The 16,177-nt window shown below is 42.7% G+C and overlaps 1 protein-coding gene across 2 annotated transcripts in view; it reads right to left on the bottom strand.

The window, feature by feature from the left end:
* MYO3A (myosin IIIA) overlaps positions 1-16,177 on the bottom strand; it is a 101,056-nt gene that overhangs the window by 62,725 nt on the left and 22,154 nt on the right. For both annotated transcript variants that reach the window (XM_083406047.1, XM_083406048.1), the window contains exons 6-8: positions 5,032-5,108; positions 2,275-2,420; positions 764-829 (exon numbers count right to left, since the gene is read on the bottom strand). In XM_083406047.1, the coding sequence (XP_083262173.1) occupies positions 764-829; positions 2,275-2,420; positions 5,032-5,108 (289 nt within the window). The remainder of the gene's footprint in view (positions 1-763; positions 830-2,274; positions 2,421-5,031; positions 5,109-16,177) is intronic.

Raw genomic sequence — 16,177 nt, 5'->3', positions numbered from 1 at the left:
AGTGCGCACAACAATATTGCTCTCCTTTTGTACAATGCTCAGAGAGCAATATTCATAAGTTCAATTGGCAAACAAACATCCTTAAAAAAAAAAAAATGAGGAATGTGTTATTGGAATAACATGATTTACCTAGTACCTGTCTCCTCATGCCCTTTTTGGGCAATTTCTAGGTGTGGGCTTTGTATTCGCTCTGTCACATCCAGTAGTTTGCTAAGGGTGCTGACCTCACAGAGCTACAATTGCCAGCTCTCTTAACAAACTATAATTTCCAGGATTCACTATGATGGTTAGGAGTGCTTTAAGGTGGACGTGACCCAAAAAAAGGTGGTGTAACCCACCAATTCCCTGGGGATTAGTCTCTAGCCAATGGACCAACATACACAGAGCATAGGAAGCCGCATTATGCTACAAAGACATTGCTTTAAAATTCATAGTTTCTGTATGTTGGAAATTGCTCTGCGTTTTCTGAATAGTAGATCCTGTGTAAAAATTACTATGGTTTACCTAAGCATTAATGGTGCAGGAGCAATAAAATTGCTAGTCCATTTGCAAAGCTAAGCAGGGTCCTACCTGGTTTCAAATTGGATGGGGAACTGTATTGCAGGGGATTGAACTAGATGACCCTTATGGATCCTTCCAACTCTATGGCTATCTGAATATTTTGGATGCTATCTGAATACTGTAAACGTGGCTACATTATTTTTAACTGCATGGTGCTCCTTTATGCATTGATTTATTTTTAAATGGCTCCATTGTCACTCACTTGCTGATAAAGTCATTGAATTCAGATGACCATATCTCTGGCTGCCGCAATGTAGGAGGCGGATTTCTGTGGAAGATGACATTAAAATAGGTTTACATGTAGAATTACAATAAGCTTGAATAAATTTTCAACCAAATAGAGTGAGAGAAGTCAAACTGAGTAATGGATTTCTGGAAGAGTCATTAAAAAATACACAGATTTCCTCTAGCTTAAAAGGAGCATTGTTTAGAAAAGTATAATGCACCACTGATTGTCTTAATGTTATAAGTCTTTGGAAAGGGGGGATTTAAAATCTCTATCAAATAAATCAAGAACTGCAGTAATTTTCTAGCATTCAAACAAAATGATACAACTAATGACCTATTCATCATTATTTATGTGTCGTGACAAGTCCCCTGCAGTCCTAAAGGCAGTAGGCTTTACAATTCTTTGGTTTGCTAACACTGTCATGAAATTCAGTTGGATTAAATATCCTCTTGGAGTTCACTCCAGCCAATGACAAGAGGCTGAAATGGTTGAACAAGTTGATTTTGTTAAGGAAATGGGTCTGTTAAGTGTCTTCTTTGTTATGTAAGCCAGAGCCAGAGTGTTGCCACAGAAACTAAATGGTTAGAGACAATTCTGGAAGGTGAACAAAAGAGTCCATGTGTTTTCTATCATCATCCCCTGGCTGGAGTGATGCTATCATAGTGTCTATATGTGTTTGAGAGAGAACAACAGACTGGCAGTCATGGAACTGGGTCTGAAAGAGACACAGAGAGGCTGATCTGCTGTCTGTGAGAATCCAGTGTTATAGCACAGGGTGGGGGGCACAGAGAAGTGGGATCTGTTGGAGAGTTGATGCTGTGAATCTTCAATCTTATGCTCAGCCTGAATATGTGTAAATAAAATCACAAAAATGTCGTAAGACTCCAGTGACGTTCATTCCTAGGAAACCAACTCAGGGTACATACAGGAACTCTGTGAAACCTCTCATTAATGGGGGTACACATAAAACAAATATTGTCAGGATTACTTCTAATTCCATCAGGATCATAATCTACCTATTGGTCAATTGCATGACCCATGAAGAATTCTTTAACATCTAAGAAACAGGTACATGTCTGGCATCACCACATGGGCCAGATGTACACGGACTTCAACTCCCATCATCCCTGACTAGTAGCCATGTTGGTCCTACCACATTGGCTGCCGCTAGTTTAAATGGTTAAAATGGCACCCAGCACTATATTTACACATATATCTACTTGCTGCCAAAGTAAGTATTTATTCATGCCTTCCCAAAGCTCTAGAGTCTTTTGGCTAGAAAGTTCCATGCAGGATCCATTGTGATCAGTTTTCTATCTCCAATTAAATTTGAGGGAAGAATTAGATAACGCTACCATAAGAGCCTGCCATTGTGTGGATGAAATCACTGAATACATTTTACAGAACTGTTATTCCTCCTTCCTGCCTGCCCCATTGTGGTCAAGTAGCCTGCCCAATGAAATATATGTGGAATAAGACGGTACCTTGGTATTTTGAACAGAGCTCTCATAGGATGCAAATCAGCCAGTGGTGGATCTCCATCGCCTAACTCTATAGCGGTGATCCCAAGTGACCAGGCGTCACATCTGGCATCATAGGAACTATCCAGCTGCTGCTCACATGCAATTACCTGTTAAGATATAAAATTAAATAACAGCATCTGAACTGGAGCTGCTGCCAGAAAGGCATTTCACAACCATCTTGCTTGCATCTGAAACACGTTCCTAAGCCTTTTCAGCAGAGCTATGAGAACAGGCCATAATTACAGGCTTTTTGCCCTATGAAGTGGACGTATTCTGAGGAGGCAAGTATTTAAGCTGCTTTTTGGCCTTCCACACTGCCTGCCAGAGAATGACAGTTGTGAGGCTGAAGCACCTCAAACCGTGACTCTTGTATGGCAATAATACGCAGAGGGTGGAGGGAAGTGCTCATCCATGTTTCCGCAGCTGTCGCCATGGCAACAAAATGTCTGCCTCAGTAACTAGCTTAGCCTCCCCTTTAAAAAGAGAATTGAATATTACTTCCTTCTAGGATGAATTAGTAAAATCCAGGACCAGGTGAAGTCCTTGATACTGGGTCCAAAAACAACTACTGCCTTGAACTACAGCTGTAGCAAATAACTGAGGAGGTCTTAGCAAGACACTGACCTCATAAGCTTTGGAGTGGCAAAATGGCCTCTTCATCACGTTCGAAGAATGAGGCGCAACCAGGCTTATTCCATAAAAGTTACCTCTGCCTGGGCAGGTTTCTGGGTCCTCGTTCTACACTAGGCCTAAACAACTTCAGATTCTCTAAATGAAATACAGTGGTACCTTGCTTCAGGTTACATACACTTCAGGTTACAGACTACGCTAACCCAGAAATATTACCTTGGGTTAAGAACTTTGCTTCAGGATGAGAACAGAAATCGTGCTCCAGCGGCGCGGCGGCAGCAGGAGGCCCCATTAGCTAAAGTGCTGCTTCAGGTTAAGAACAGTTTCAGGTTAAGTACGGACCTCCGGAGCGAATTAAGTGCTTAACCTGAGGTACCACTGTACACCAAAGTTCAAAGACGTTCTGTATTTACCTGCCTGGTACTGCAGAGGGAGTGTGGTGGTCAAGCACATGGCAGACCATGTGACATGGCTGGGGGAGGATTGGTTTAGCTTTAAAAGAGGTTTGTGCAGATTTATGGAAGATATCAACAGGCACACCGACTCTAGGGGGTCAAAGGCACCTCAGCTCCCTCAATATTTGTTTTAAAGGGAGCCAGCCCTTTAATGGGTACATGTGATGTCACATGTGCATGCAGCGTGTGCTGGGCCCCCTCAATCTTGGGGGCAACCTGGTAACACTAGCTGCCAATAACCACTAGCCCAGAGACTGTTCTCCGCAGTATACCTCTGAATGCTAGTTGCTGGGAATCACAAGTGGGAGAGTGATGTTGTGTTCAGATTCTCCTTGCAAATTTCCCACAGGCATCTGCTTAGCCCCTGTGAGAACAAGATGCAGGACTAGATAGAGCTTTGGCCTGCTCTTACAGTCTTTTGTTGGTAGGTCATGTTGTGTAGACGTCCCCAGAGCAGCAGTCCTTTTGTTGACATTCCATTGTGATCCATAAAGGAGCGCAATTTCATGAAATGCATTATTATTTCAACCCCTCAGTGACCCAAGTACCAGTTGAGAGCCAGTGTGGTGTAGTGGTTAAGAGCGGTAGTCTCCTAATCTGGGGAACCGGGTTCGCGTCTCCGCTCCTCCACATGCAGCTGCTGGGTGACCTTGGGCCAGTCACACTTCTTTGAAGTCTCTCAGCCCCACTCACCTCACAGAGTGTTTGTTGTGGGGGAGGAAGGGAAAGGAGAATGTCAGCCGCTTTGAGACTCCTTAAAGGGAGTGAAAGGCGGGTTATCAAATCCAAACTCTTCTTCAGTTGGATAGCAGAAACTAAGAAACCTCTGCATTCCCACTCCCACCCCGAGTTTCAGCCCCAGCAAAGAATGAGCAAGAGAAATGAATAGAGTGTTGGTTTGTTGTCTCTTTTGACTATACATTTCATCACACATTGCCCTTCTCTGAAATCCCCGGGAAACCAAACATTTGGTTTGGTGGCTGACTATTGGGAGAGGGAAAGAATACATTTGGTTTTCCAGGTCTTATTTAATTTTTCCTCAAGGAAATTTATGCAGAGAAAATGTCATGCATCGAGTGAGCTGAAGAGGCAACTGAACATATTAATAAGGCTGCAGGCACACGCCATACATTTAATGTTCATTACTTCCCCCAAAGAAACATGGGAACTGTAGTTTGTTAAGTGTGCTTGGATCTGTAGCTCTGTGAGAGGTCAACCAAAACTTCTAGGATTCTTGGGGTGTGGAATTCATGTGTTTTAATTATGTGGCGTGTATGCAGCCTCAATACTTATTATGTATGAAACCTGACAGGATTATATAGATTTCTGCGATAAACTATCAACACCAATCTAAACATGAACGAAGTTAACTTCACTGCCATGGATTTATTTTACTGGACCCAAATGAATAATGCCAAAACATGAACTTGGCTGCAGTCTGTTTTAATAGTCTTAACACAGATCAAATGCAAAGCCCCCCCCCCCCCCAAGATGGAATAGTGTCAGAACAGAGAGAGCTAGAAACTTAGGGTGGGTATAGCAAAGGATTTAGAAAGTGATAGATTTTTTAAAAAGAGAGAGAAGCACATACAGACACAACCCCATAGTAGGAGTTAATAAAATTTCATCTAACCTCAGGAGCCATCCAAAAAGGAGTTCCCACAGATGTATTCCGACGGAGACGACTGCTGGTCAGCTGGGCTGATACACCTGAAGGGAACAAGGAGATTGAGGCAGTTGACACATCTATGCTTAATGAATTCTATGCAGAGAGTATCACATCTATTGTTCTAATAATTTTGTTCCAACATGGCGTTTCTCATTCAAAAGCTTAGCAGCATTTTTTCAGCTCTCTGCCAACAAGCAAGCAAGAAGGCTGGTAAATATCGCATGCCCTGCTTTCGCCACCCACTCTGAGTTTCATTCACTGCCAACGGCTTGAAAGGGGTTTGAATTTAGTTCTAAATTCGGGTTTTTACAAGCAATCTGACTGCACTTTTTTTGGGACCGATGATTACAGTATTTCTGTCTCCTATTCTTAGTGGGAGGAAACCACAACGGGCATTTGAGCGAGTCAAATTCGCTCTTTCATTTAAGGCATACATTAGCTATACTCAGTTCTTTTTTTCTAAAAAATAAATAAATGTTTAGGGGTACTCTCATTTTCCTACTCATATTGAAATACTGTCCCTCAATGTGGCCAAACTTAGATTCACAAAATGTTTAGTACCCCTGCATCCCCTCAGAAAAAAAAAGCACTGGCGTTACTCCAGAACTAGGGGTGAAAGAAAAAGCAAACCTCAGCTACATTAATAGTTTGTTCGTTCATTTCATTTCATCCTCAGGAAACATCTGAATTGCATGCATCCTTCTGCTAAAAGCACGATTAGTCGTAAAAAATAAAAATAAAAAAACCAAGATGCATGAAAACTGCACTGAGCAAGGCTGCTCAATGACTCCTAGCACATTTCTGCTAGGATGCAATGACAGGTTGGAACACAGCTAAATGTGTACACCATTGAAAATCCGCTCACATGGAACACAAACTGTTGTTAAGACCTACACTCTAACCTGCATAAATGATTTTAAAACTTTTGACTTTCAGGGGATTTGTGCCCCATTGATTTCTCACGCAATAACACAAATAAACCTAGTTTAACGGCTTAAAACCAAACAGGAGAGAGACCGATGCGTAAACAAGAGAAATAAAAATAGTAGCCTGCAAGGCTAAAAATATCTCCTTTCTACAAAGGTTTGCTTACAATTAACTTACTCATGGCAGTTAAACCTATTTCTTGCTGCAGCCGCCTTCCCAGAAAGGGTCACAAGGGACACAGAAACAGTCAAAGAACCAGCTGCCATGCCTACACACTCCTGTTTTTACCATTCTTAAGATTCAGAGAAAAGTTTTCTAACCATGCTGGAGCAGTGGCAACGAAGGCAAGCAAGAGTTATTCAAACACCTCTGCTAGGAGACTAGCTGCTGCTTTTGCTTCTTCTCAAATGTCACCTAACATCAGGCTGCAAAGCAGACGGAGAGAAGATGTTCCCCAGTCATAGAACCATAGAGCTGAAAGGGATCCTGAGCATCATCTAAGTCCAACCCCTTGAAATGCAGGAAGATGCAGCTGTCCCATATGGGAATCGGACCTGCAGCCTTAGCACTATGAGCACCACACTGTAACCAACTGAGCTATCCAGGCATCACTGTGCAGCCACCATTCCATCAGGCTACCTGAACTGAGCCCCTCCCAGCTGGTTGTTATAAGAACTGTCACTTTAAGAAACTGGGGCCACAACTTCTCCCCTCCCCCCACACTTTCTTGGTCATGTCTTGTAGATTGTACATGCCTGAGGACAGGGATTATCATAGTGCTGAACTTCAAAAGCTGCTCTGGGAGCCATTTCAGCTAAAGCATGGGATTTCCTCACCCATTAAATGTACAGTATTCAGACAAATACATAATGAAAGATGCATAGCGTCATGGAACAGGGAGTGCCACATATGGGGAGTCACTACTAAAAAGTCCCTGTCACACAATCTTGGGAAGTTGGAGACCGTGCTCCATTTGAACTAATATTAGGCCACAAACACACCATACATTTAAAAAAAGAATCCTGGGAACTGTAGTTTGTTAAGGGTGCTGGGAATTGAAGCTTTGTGAGGATTCTTTGCGGGAAATAATGTGCTTCAAAAGTATGGGGTGTCCACAGCTAGTCATTCACATTTTGCAAGGGTTTCTTCCAGCTAGATCGCGTCCTCTTTCCATTGAACCTTCAACTATCAGCTGCCCTGCCAGGACAATCTTGATGATATTTCATATATTGCAGTCACTTGTTGTGATTCTTAAAATGAATTTCAGTGTAACTTATAAGCTGCTTTGCCACAATTTCTGCCTCGAAAGGTGGGATATAAAGGATTGTGATAAATAAACATAATTGGGAAAGGGGGAGATGCCATCTTTTCCTTGCGTGTTACAGATTGTGCTCCTGAATTAATTTCATTCACTTAGGCTTGGCAAAGGCAAAGACATGGACAATCATGCCCAAGAAGCAACTGAGTTATTTTTTATTATGCTTCTGTTGTCAAATTTGATTACCATAAATTGCCTTGCAGAGAAAAGGGCAAACATAAATCTAACATTAATTTGCAAGAGATGCTCAGTTGAAATCATGGCCCATTCAATTATTCTAAAGTGCCCCAAAAATATTGACAGCGCATGAGGATATATATATATATATATATGCAACACGATGCAAGTTTTAAATCTGAATCATGAAAAGTGGCTTTCTGAAAGCTGACTTTTAAATTTATTAGTATTATTCTTAACCTTTTGCTCTTGGCAGCAAGCTGGCATTTCAGTTTGTGTCATCTGCTGAACAATATTTCCTTAAGCGCTTGCCTCTCGCAAAAGGATCGTGATGCTATGCCACACTTGGCTGTACTCTCTTTCAGCACCTTGTCAGCCAGTCAAGAATAAGGCCAGGCTTGCAAGTTTTCTAACAGCAGCTTTTCTGAGGGGAAGGCGGGGAAGAGAGGTCGACATTATTTTTGGAAGAAATCTAAAAATACAGCAGAGAAGCATATGGATCAAAACCACAGTGCAAATCTTTTGCAGATGAAAGGTTTCCCAGAGCTAGACAGTTATGCCAGACTGAGCAAGAGAAACTTAATCCAGATAAAACCAAGGAGGTGCTGTGGGTTGTGAGCTTGACTGAGAACAGAGCCATCACTCCTGCAGCTGTATGTTGTTTGGGGAAATGGGTAACACTGATGCCTGGTATTACCACACAGCATCCTTGGACTCTCCTGAAAATACAGGGCATCTTTCATTACAATTAGATTTTCTAGAGTCATAGAACTGTAGAGTTGGAAGGGAACCCAAGGATCATCCAGTCCAACCCTCTGCAATGCAGGAATCTCAACACGTGGTCACCCATCCAATTTGAAACCATACTGGACCCTGCTTAGCTTTGCAAAGGTGCTAGCAGTTTCACTGCATGAACAACAAGCAATGTGCAACAAGGCCCTCTCTGTGATGGCACCAAAGCTGAGAAACTAGGGAAGTTAACCTTGTTTCACCCTTATTGTCTTTGAGATGACAGACTGAAGTGGCTCCCTTCAGGTGGGTTGTGTTAGGCATTGCTACCCATCTTTACTATTGGATATGTAAAGCACAGTCTTTTAAAAAGTCTAGTCTTTTTATTATTCCAAAGCAAACTTGTCCAGAATTGCCATGCCACATGTGATGGTGTGGCGCAACAACTACACAATGATCCCTGATTGGAATCAGCGAGGCAGGCAGTTTTATTTACCGATACATGAGACCATGACTAAAAGTAATCACGAAGCCCTTCTCTGACTCACGCCTAAACATCAGCTGGGGGCACAGAGAAACGTCTTTTTCTTTTGGAACAATTTCAAGTGAAATTGCTTTAACTAATGGTTACGCCTTGCAGAATGATTCACACAAAGTTTACAGATACTGAAAGCCAACAGCGTTCTGAGTACAAAAGGATGCCAACGCATTGCTTCAAGACAACAGAGGCTCTGTCAAACCTTTGGAAAGCTTTCTGAATGTCACTATAGGCAAGAATAACGTGACACTGGATGGAAGATTCATAGCAGAGATTACAGGAAATCAGAATTATAGAGCAGGGGTGCCCTTGGGAGTCTCCCTAGGCCTGTTCCTCTCCACAGACCATGCCTCTTGGCGGTCCTGTTCCACACCCCTGGGTGTTTTTGCTTGGCTGGAGTGTGTCCTTGGACTGCCTCTTGCTTGCCGGGATGCAGGGTCGAGATGTGTGATGCGTCTCATTTTTGCATGGCTGCACTGTAGCCTGCTGCACAAAGGAAGAGTCACATCCATTGCTTTGCCCTCTTTTGCCACTGGGCCCACCAGTCACTGCCACACAGCTCCCAGAAGGTGCCCCAGTAAGGGAACGTGTCCCTTGACTCAAATAAAGGTTCCCTGCCCCTGTCATGGAGAGCACATTTGCATTGGAACCCCTCTCCTCCAATAACATGCTTGAAAGCAGTTGTTTAAAGAAATGTAGGCCTGATGGGGGTTCATGGCAGGACTTGGCTGGCACACCTCACTCTGGGTCATGCAGACAGCACAGTCTATACTGGCTCTGTTAAACTCTCCTTTTGCTGGGCAGTCATATTCTTTTGTGCGGGGATGAAAATTAGACATTAGACGCATGGAATGTGTACATCTAATCACTGAAGAAGAAGAAATCCGAAGGATTTCCCAAAACCATAATGTGGCATAGAAGGTGTCAGGAATGAGCCAGCTCCAAGTGTAAGTTTGTATCCAGCTGCTGAATACAGTCAGGAACAGAGAACAGTTTGGAGTCAATGCTGGCTGGGCAGAGCACACAGCTGCCAGAGTCAACTCCCCCTGATCTTGGATGACCGGATGCCAAAGGAACAACTGAGAGCAGGCTGGAACACAGCCAAAGCTCTCAGGAAGCTCAAAAAGGCGCAAACAGCCATACAGACAGTTTTTCAGAACAGGAAGAGGCTTATAGCTGACATAATAAGTCTGAGGTGGCAGAGAATAGCGGGGCTGCCAGACAGGAAGCAAAATAAGAGACGAAAGGGTCGGAAGTTCAATATCTTCTGTCAACACCGGTAGTAGTCTTCAGAAGGGTCATCTTGAGTGATAATGCTGGCGGCTTGGATAGAGCTGTCCAGAGCTATCTGTTTGTTTTTGCAATAAACCCTCCTTTTTAATTACCTACGTTTACCGTGTTATCAAGCCGGGAACCTGGACTCCTGACAGAAGGGCATCTCAATTTATTTAAGTTCCTCCACCGACACCTTACGCACACCCCTGTCAAAAACCACAAATCCAATATAGCAAGTGAGGGAATGACCTAGCATCAAGAACGCTTCTGAGATGACCGACACAGTAATCATACAAGTGACTCTGTCCATTTGCTGGCAGGGTGCACATTGGTATGCATCTGACATACAACTGGCCTGCAGCATGCTGCAGATCCCAGAATTTATACTGAGGCAAGAGTCTGACTTAAAAAACCAATCTGCAGGTCTGCACCAGCACAAACAGCTGAATACATCTGCATTATCTGCACGATAGTTTTACATGGAGTCGTGTCAGCAATGCTCCAGATATACCCAGAGGACGAGTGAGGCATTGGGACAATAAAACAAATCAGGATAGGTGAAGCAAGCGACTTATGGCATATGTAACATGGAAAGATGAACAAACCACATGCTCACGAATCATCTGGAGTTGAAAGAATAGTCACAGTAAGCCTTAGAGGTGATGGTTCAAATAGACAAGGGGTGTAAAAGCAACTCCTTGTCCCCTGAGCCATGCTTCCAGAGAGGACACCAGTCCACCTGAATGTTTTCCCAGGCCTTTGAGCAGAGGAAGCCCACCAGGAGGCAGGGGAGAGAGATTCCAAGAAGGAGGAACCACCCAATCCAAAGCTCTATTGGTGGAGAGAATATTTCTCCATTATTTTCTTCTTCTGTCAGCCTATTGCTTTTGGAGGGAGGGTGGGATTTCACCTGCCATTGGTCCCAGAGCTGGGATACTTTCCCTCTCACTCTGGGGATGTTAGGCAGAAATTGGAGGGCCTGGAATTTTAGGTGTGTTTAAGCACTGACATTGTCCTTTTCCTAGCAAGCATTGTCCTCTGTCCTTCCTTACATCTGGGCCCCCAAGAGGTGGGAGAGAGGAAAGAAGATGGGCGTGTTCGGTTGAGCTCCACCTTTATATGAGTCTCCAGCTTTATATGAATTTATCAGTAACCCACAGGGCATGCCTAAGACATTTTGCTACCCTTGCCTGTTCTATGTACTGAAGTCAACTGGTCTGGTAACTGAATCTTATTTCAGCACTGGTGACAAGGACAGCGTCTTCCACCATACCTGACAGCAGCAGGCTAGCTTGGAGGGGCAGCTTAGCCCATAAAGGGCACCCACTGCTGCTGCTGCCCACCCACGTCCAGCATCTGCTACCTGAGGCTGCTGCCTCATTCTGCCTAATGGTAGGACCAGGTAGAACCTGACTCTTATACACAGCTTTGCTTCCATAACATCTAGATTGGCTCCAAGTTCCACAAACAGCTTAGATAAATTGTTTCAGTTCAGCATTCCCCTGGTACTTGTGACACACCAATGTCAAATATTCTAAATAAAAAGCCAATTATCTTCCCTCAGCTTCTCAGAGATGATTCATAGTGGAGTTTGAGCCTCTGGTTTAGTCACGCTGCTTGATGCTCCAAGCAAAGCTGTCCATTTCTGTTCTTTTGATTTGGTTCATTCTTTAATTCATACCCTCAACTTTACCTCATTGGATTACTGTAATTGTTTCCTGTTTGGTTTACCGGGGTCTTATCTCAACCGTTTCATTTCAGTGACAACTCAGCTGAGTAACAGGCAAACCACGGTTTGACCACCACCGTGATGGTGCCTCAAGCTCATATTTTCTCCTCTTCCCATGGCACGTTCAAGTTTCCTTCTGCCCTACCTGGCTTGGATGGACAACTGTTTTATTTAATTATTTATTTAGAGCATCTAAATGTTAACATGTATTAGTATTTTAACTTTTGTATGTTTTAAAGCAAGGTTGTATTTTTTTCCTTAATTTTACTGTTTCATGAGTTTGTTTGTTTTTTTAATATAAAGGGGCATATAAATGTAATGAATGAATGAATGAATAAAATACCCTGCTCTTCAGTCAAAAAAGACTCCCTCAGTGACTTACATACAATCAACTACATACAACCAGGATTTTATTTTGTTTTTTTTAAGATATGAAAGGTCAAGTTAAGCTTGTTGTTAAAGAAAAGAGCAGGGAATATTTCTTCAAAAGCCGCATGTGCTACTGGTTCAAATCTACTTTAGCTATAATCTGGCACTAGATGAGAGACAAAGCAAGTATTGCTGGCACTTGAGGTTATTAGCACAGCTGTCTCATGAAACCCCTACAAGGTTTATTCAAACGAAGGAATTCTGACAGATTCAACTTCTCATACAGAGGTGAGGAAGTTACATCTGCTGGAATTTCTTTTTCAACTCAACAAAGAGAAGGCTCAGGAGCCTTGCCTTCCAGTGGATTTACCGTATTTTTTGCTCCATAAGACACACTTTTTTCCCTCCTAAAAAGTAAGGGGGGATGTGTGTGCGTCTTATGGAGCGAATGCAGGTGGGAGGCAGGCGGGAAAAGTCCCCAAGAACCACACACACGCTCTGCGGGGCTCTTGTGGGCTTTTCCCCGAGAAGGGAGAAGGGAGAGCGGCTCTTGGGGGAGCCGTAGCCGTGTGCAGCCTCTCCTGGGCAGGGGATGAAGGTTCTCCTTGCCCGGGAGAGGCTGAGCATGGCTATCCCAGAAGCCAGGGCAGCAAGCGGGATCACTGTGCAGAGATCCTGCTTGCTGTCCTGGCTTATGGGATTCAGAATTTTTTTTTTCTTGTTTTCCTCTTCCAAAAACTAGGCACCGTATTTTTCGCTCTATAAGACGCACCAGACCACAAGACACACCTAGTTTTTGCAGGAGGGAAACAAGAAAAAAAATATATTCTGAATCTCAGAAGCCAGAACAGCAAGAGGGATCACTGCGCAGTGAAAGCAGCAATCCCTCTTGCTGTTCTGGCTTCTGGGATAGCTGCACAGCCTGCATTCGCTCCATAAGACGCACACACATTTCCCCTTACTTTTTAGGAGGGAAAAAGTGAGTCTTATAGAGCAAAAAATACTGTACATCTTATGGTCTGGTGCGTCTTATAGAGCGAAAAATACAGTGATCATCCTAGATATTACTGCAAGATATAGTATTGCAGTAAATTTGCTCATGTAGTAAATACACTTCGGGTTAAATACAATGACAGGTCATCATGGATGGAAAGCACATTCGCTCACACAGAATGGCACATTGTATTTCACTGATCCTCCCGCCATCCGCTGTAGCTCCTCACACGCTATCTACACCTGAGGTTTGGGGGACACTCTGCAACAATATGGGATATAACATTTGTAGAATCATTATCTTGAGCATCCCCAGTGTTGGTAACTGTGGATAACTTGTCAACCCACAGACCTAAAAGATTAAATATGAGCTGAAAATATATCAACACACTGAAAGAATTTTAGGTTATTGTCCCATTCAAAGATCCAGGTGCCTAAATATGTAGAGAAAATTTTGATTTCAATAAAATGTGTTGCAATAAAAAATATTCACTATTCATTCTGAAAAGTCCTCCAGCAGTCGTCACAATCTCTATAAAACAATTCTTGCATTTCAAATCACCTAAAATTATTATAAGCATTCAAATTCATTTTTTGCGGCTGTCAACTTCATATTCCAAGTAGGGTCACCACAGTTACCTATCTATTTATAGCTCACTATTTGAACTTAATTAGCAATTACTTATTTCCATTCCCTACATATGTTAACTCTTTCCTGTAAATTGCAGACCTAAAGTACATGACACATGACACAACATGAAACTAAATGAAACAACCCAGTCAAATCAAGCTAATTAAAAAAACCTCAAATCTAATTATTTGTGACTAGTGCTCTTTACATGCCACGCCTTAAATAACACCAAAATAAACTACGTCATAGTAAATTAATCAACAAGGTTTAAATGTATGAACACAATGTGAGATCAAATTATGCAAAGCTTGCCTCAGTTTGTGAGGTGGGGAAGTGGGCATCACATCATGTAAACCCCATAACACACATGTGATGCCATTAGTTATCCCACAGGGATGTGCCTGGGAATGCTTCAGGGTGGAGTGTGAGTGCATATCCTGACCGGGCCATGACAGAGAAGCATGAGGATGACTGAAAGACTACAGCAGGCTCCAAAATATGGAACTCACACAGTGCTTTTTTTTCTAAAAAAATGTTTATGGGTACTCTCATTTGGACTCAAGAAAACCACCATTTTATAGTTCAAATCGGGGGAAATAAATACAAGAGTACAAAGTAAAAAAGCACAAAGAACATGCATTACCTCATGATGATGAAAAATAGTAATTTTCCTACGCATATTGAAATACTGCCCCTCAATGAGGCCAAACTCTCATCAGTAAACACCACACATCCACATTCTGCACTGTTTCACACATTAAATGCTCACTTCCGTCTGAGACTCTGGAAACACCAGGATAGGAAAGGAAGCCTCCATCAGAGGTGGTAACAACAAAACTGACCAATAACTGTGCTAGATTCCAACTCCTACTTCACACATTAAACACTCGCTTCTGTCTGAGACTCAGGAAACACCGTGACAGGAAATGAGGCTGCCATCGGGGGTAGCAACAGAACTGATGATTCACCGTGCTAGAGAAGAAACTAAAAAAAATAAAATTTTTAGTTTCTTCTCACGTTAGAATCACAAAATGTTTAGAAGCATGCATACCGCTGCGTGTCCCCATAAAAAAAGTACTGGACTCGAACATTACAGAAAATGTGTGCCCGAGAGCCTGCGGCAAAAGTAGGGCATGCAGCGTAAGTGGGAATAAGTAGAGTGGCTGAAATCTGGATCTTTACTACTGTGGCGCCATTGTCTGTAATGGCTGTACTAATCCAACAGTGTCTGGAATGACTGCTGGGGGGCGAAATAACATGACAGCCAAGAAAGAAATGTACAAAAGGTGCAGGCCGTTCACAAAGGCTAGCATCACTGCTGTGCAAAATAAATTGGCTTAGCAGAACAGGAAAATATTATGTCCCACAATTCAGAAGTTCACAAGCCACAAAGGGAAGAAAAAGCCAGTTCTGTTATCAAAGGTCCATTAACCTGCCTATTATTGACAGCAGCTGTCATATGTGATGTCAAGCTGGCAGAGTACAAACCGACTAGTTGCAACAACAGAAAAAGAACCAGCAAAAGTCCAGTGGAAAAACAGCTGAACTTTGATCTGGGAGATCCGAGATAAAATCCCAAACTAGCCACAGATATACTGGGAGGCTAGTTCTTAAAGGCACAACCAGCAAAAGAGAAGCACATTTTGAGTTTGACGGACTTAAACAGAATTAAGGCTGTTCTTAGATCTTGTCCACTGAAATGCAGTGAAATTTACGAGCGTTTAACTTTGCTCATATTTATTTAATTGAAATATATTCCCTAACGATCTTATATCAGCTCAAACCACCAAACGACGAAAGAATTACAGTAATGTGAAACAAGTAAAACCACAACCAATCATGTCAATCCTAGGATGGACAACAAGGTCAGAAAAATCACATTTTCTTTTAAAAACCTCTGTATAGGTAAGAATGTCTCTTTCCTTTTAACAGCTACTACAGGTGTTGAGCTCTGTCAGGGCTCCTGAGGGACGTGTTTCCAAGTACAAATCATGTAAAATTAACCTTGGATATATTCTAAGGCAGGGATAGCCACCGTGATGCCCTTAAAATGTTATTGGAATATCCATCATACCCAACTCCCATTATTCCTGAATGATGGTCAAGCTGGGAGCCAGAGCACACCTGGAGGGCACCACATTGGCTATCTTTGTCCTAAGGTAATTCCCCCCCATTCAACATTAATTCCCTAACTGTAAAATATCCATATTCATCCCAACTGGTAGGACCGGTGAGATAGTGTCTCTCCATGTTTTGCAATAGCCAAGCAGACAAACGTAGGCTCCCCCGGCCTGTAAAGCGAGATGAGCGCCGCAACCCTAGAGTTGTTCGCGACTGGACTTAAATGTCAGGGGTCCCTTTATCTTAACCTATGGGTAAGTATTTATTGAAAATCTCCATAGGTTTGGCTAGAATACTGAAGTT

Source organism: Podarcis tiliguerta, assembly GCF_965153285.1.
Source record: "Podarcis tiliguerta genome assembly, chromosome: 12".
NCBI lineage: Eukaryota > Metazoa > Chordata > Lepidosauria > Squamata > Lacertidae > Podarcis > Podarcis tiliguerta.
Note: the sequence above shows the minus strand (reverse complement) of the source record. Positions and strands in the feature narration are given on the sequence as shown.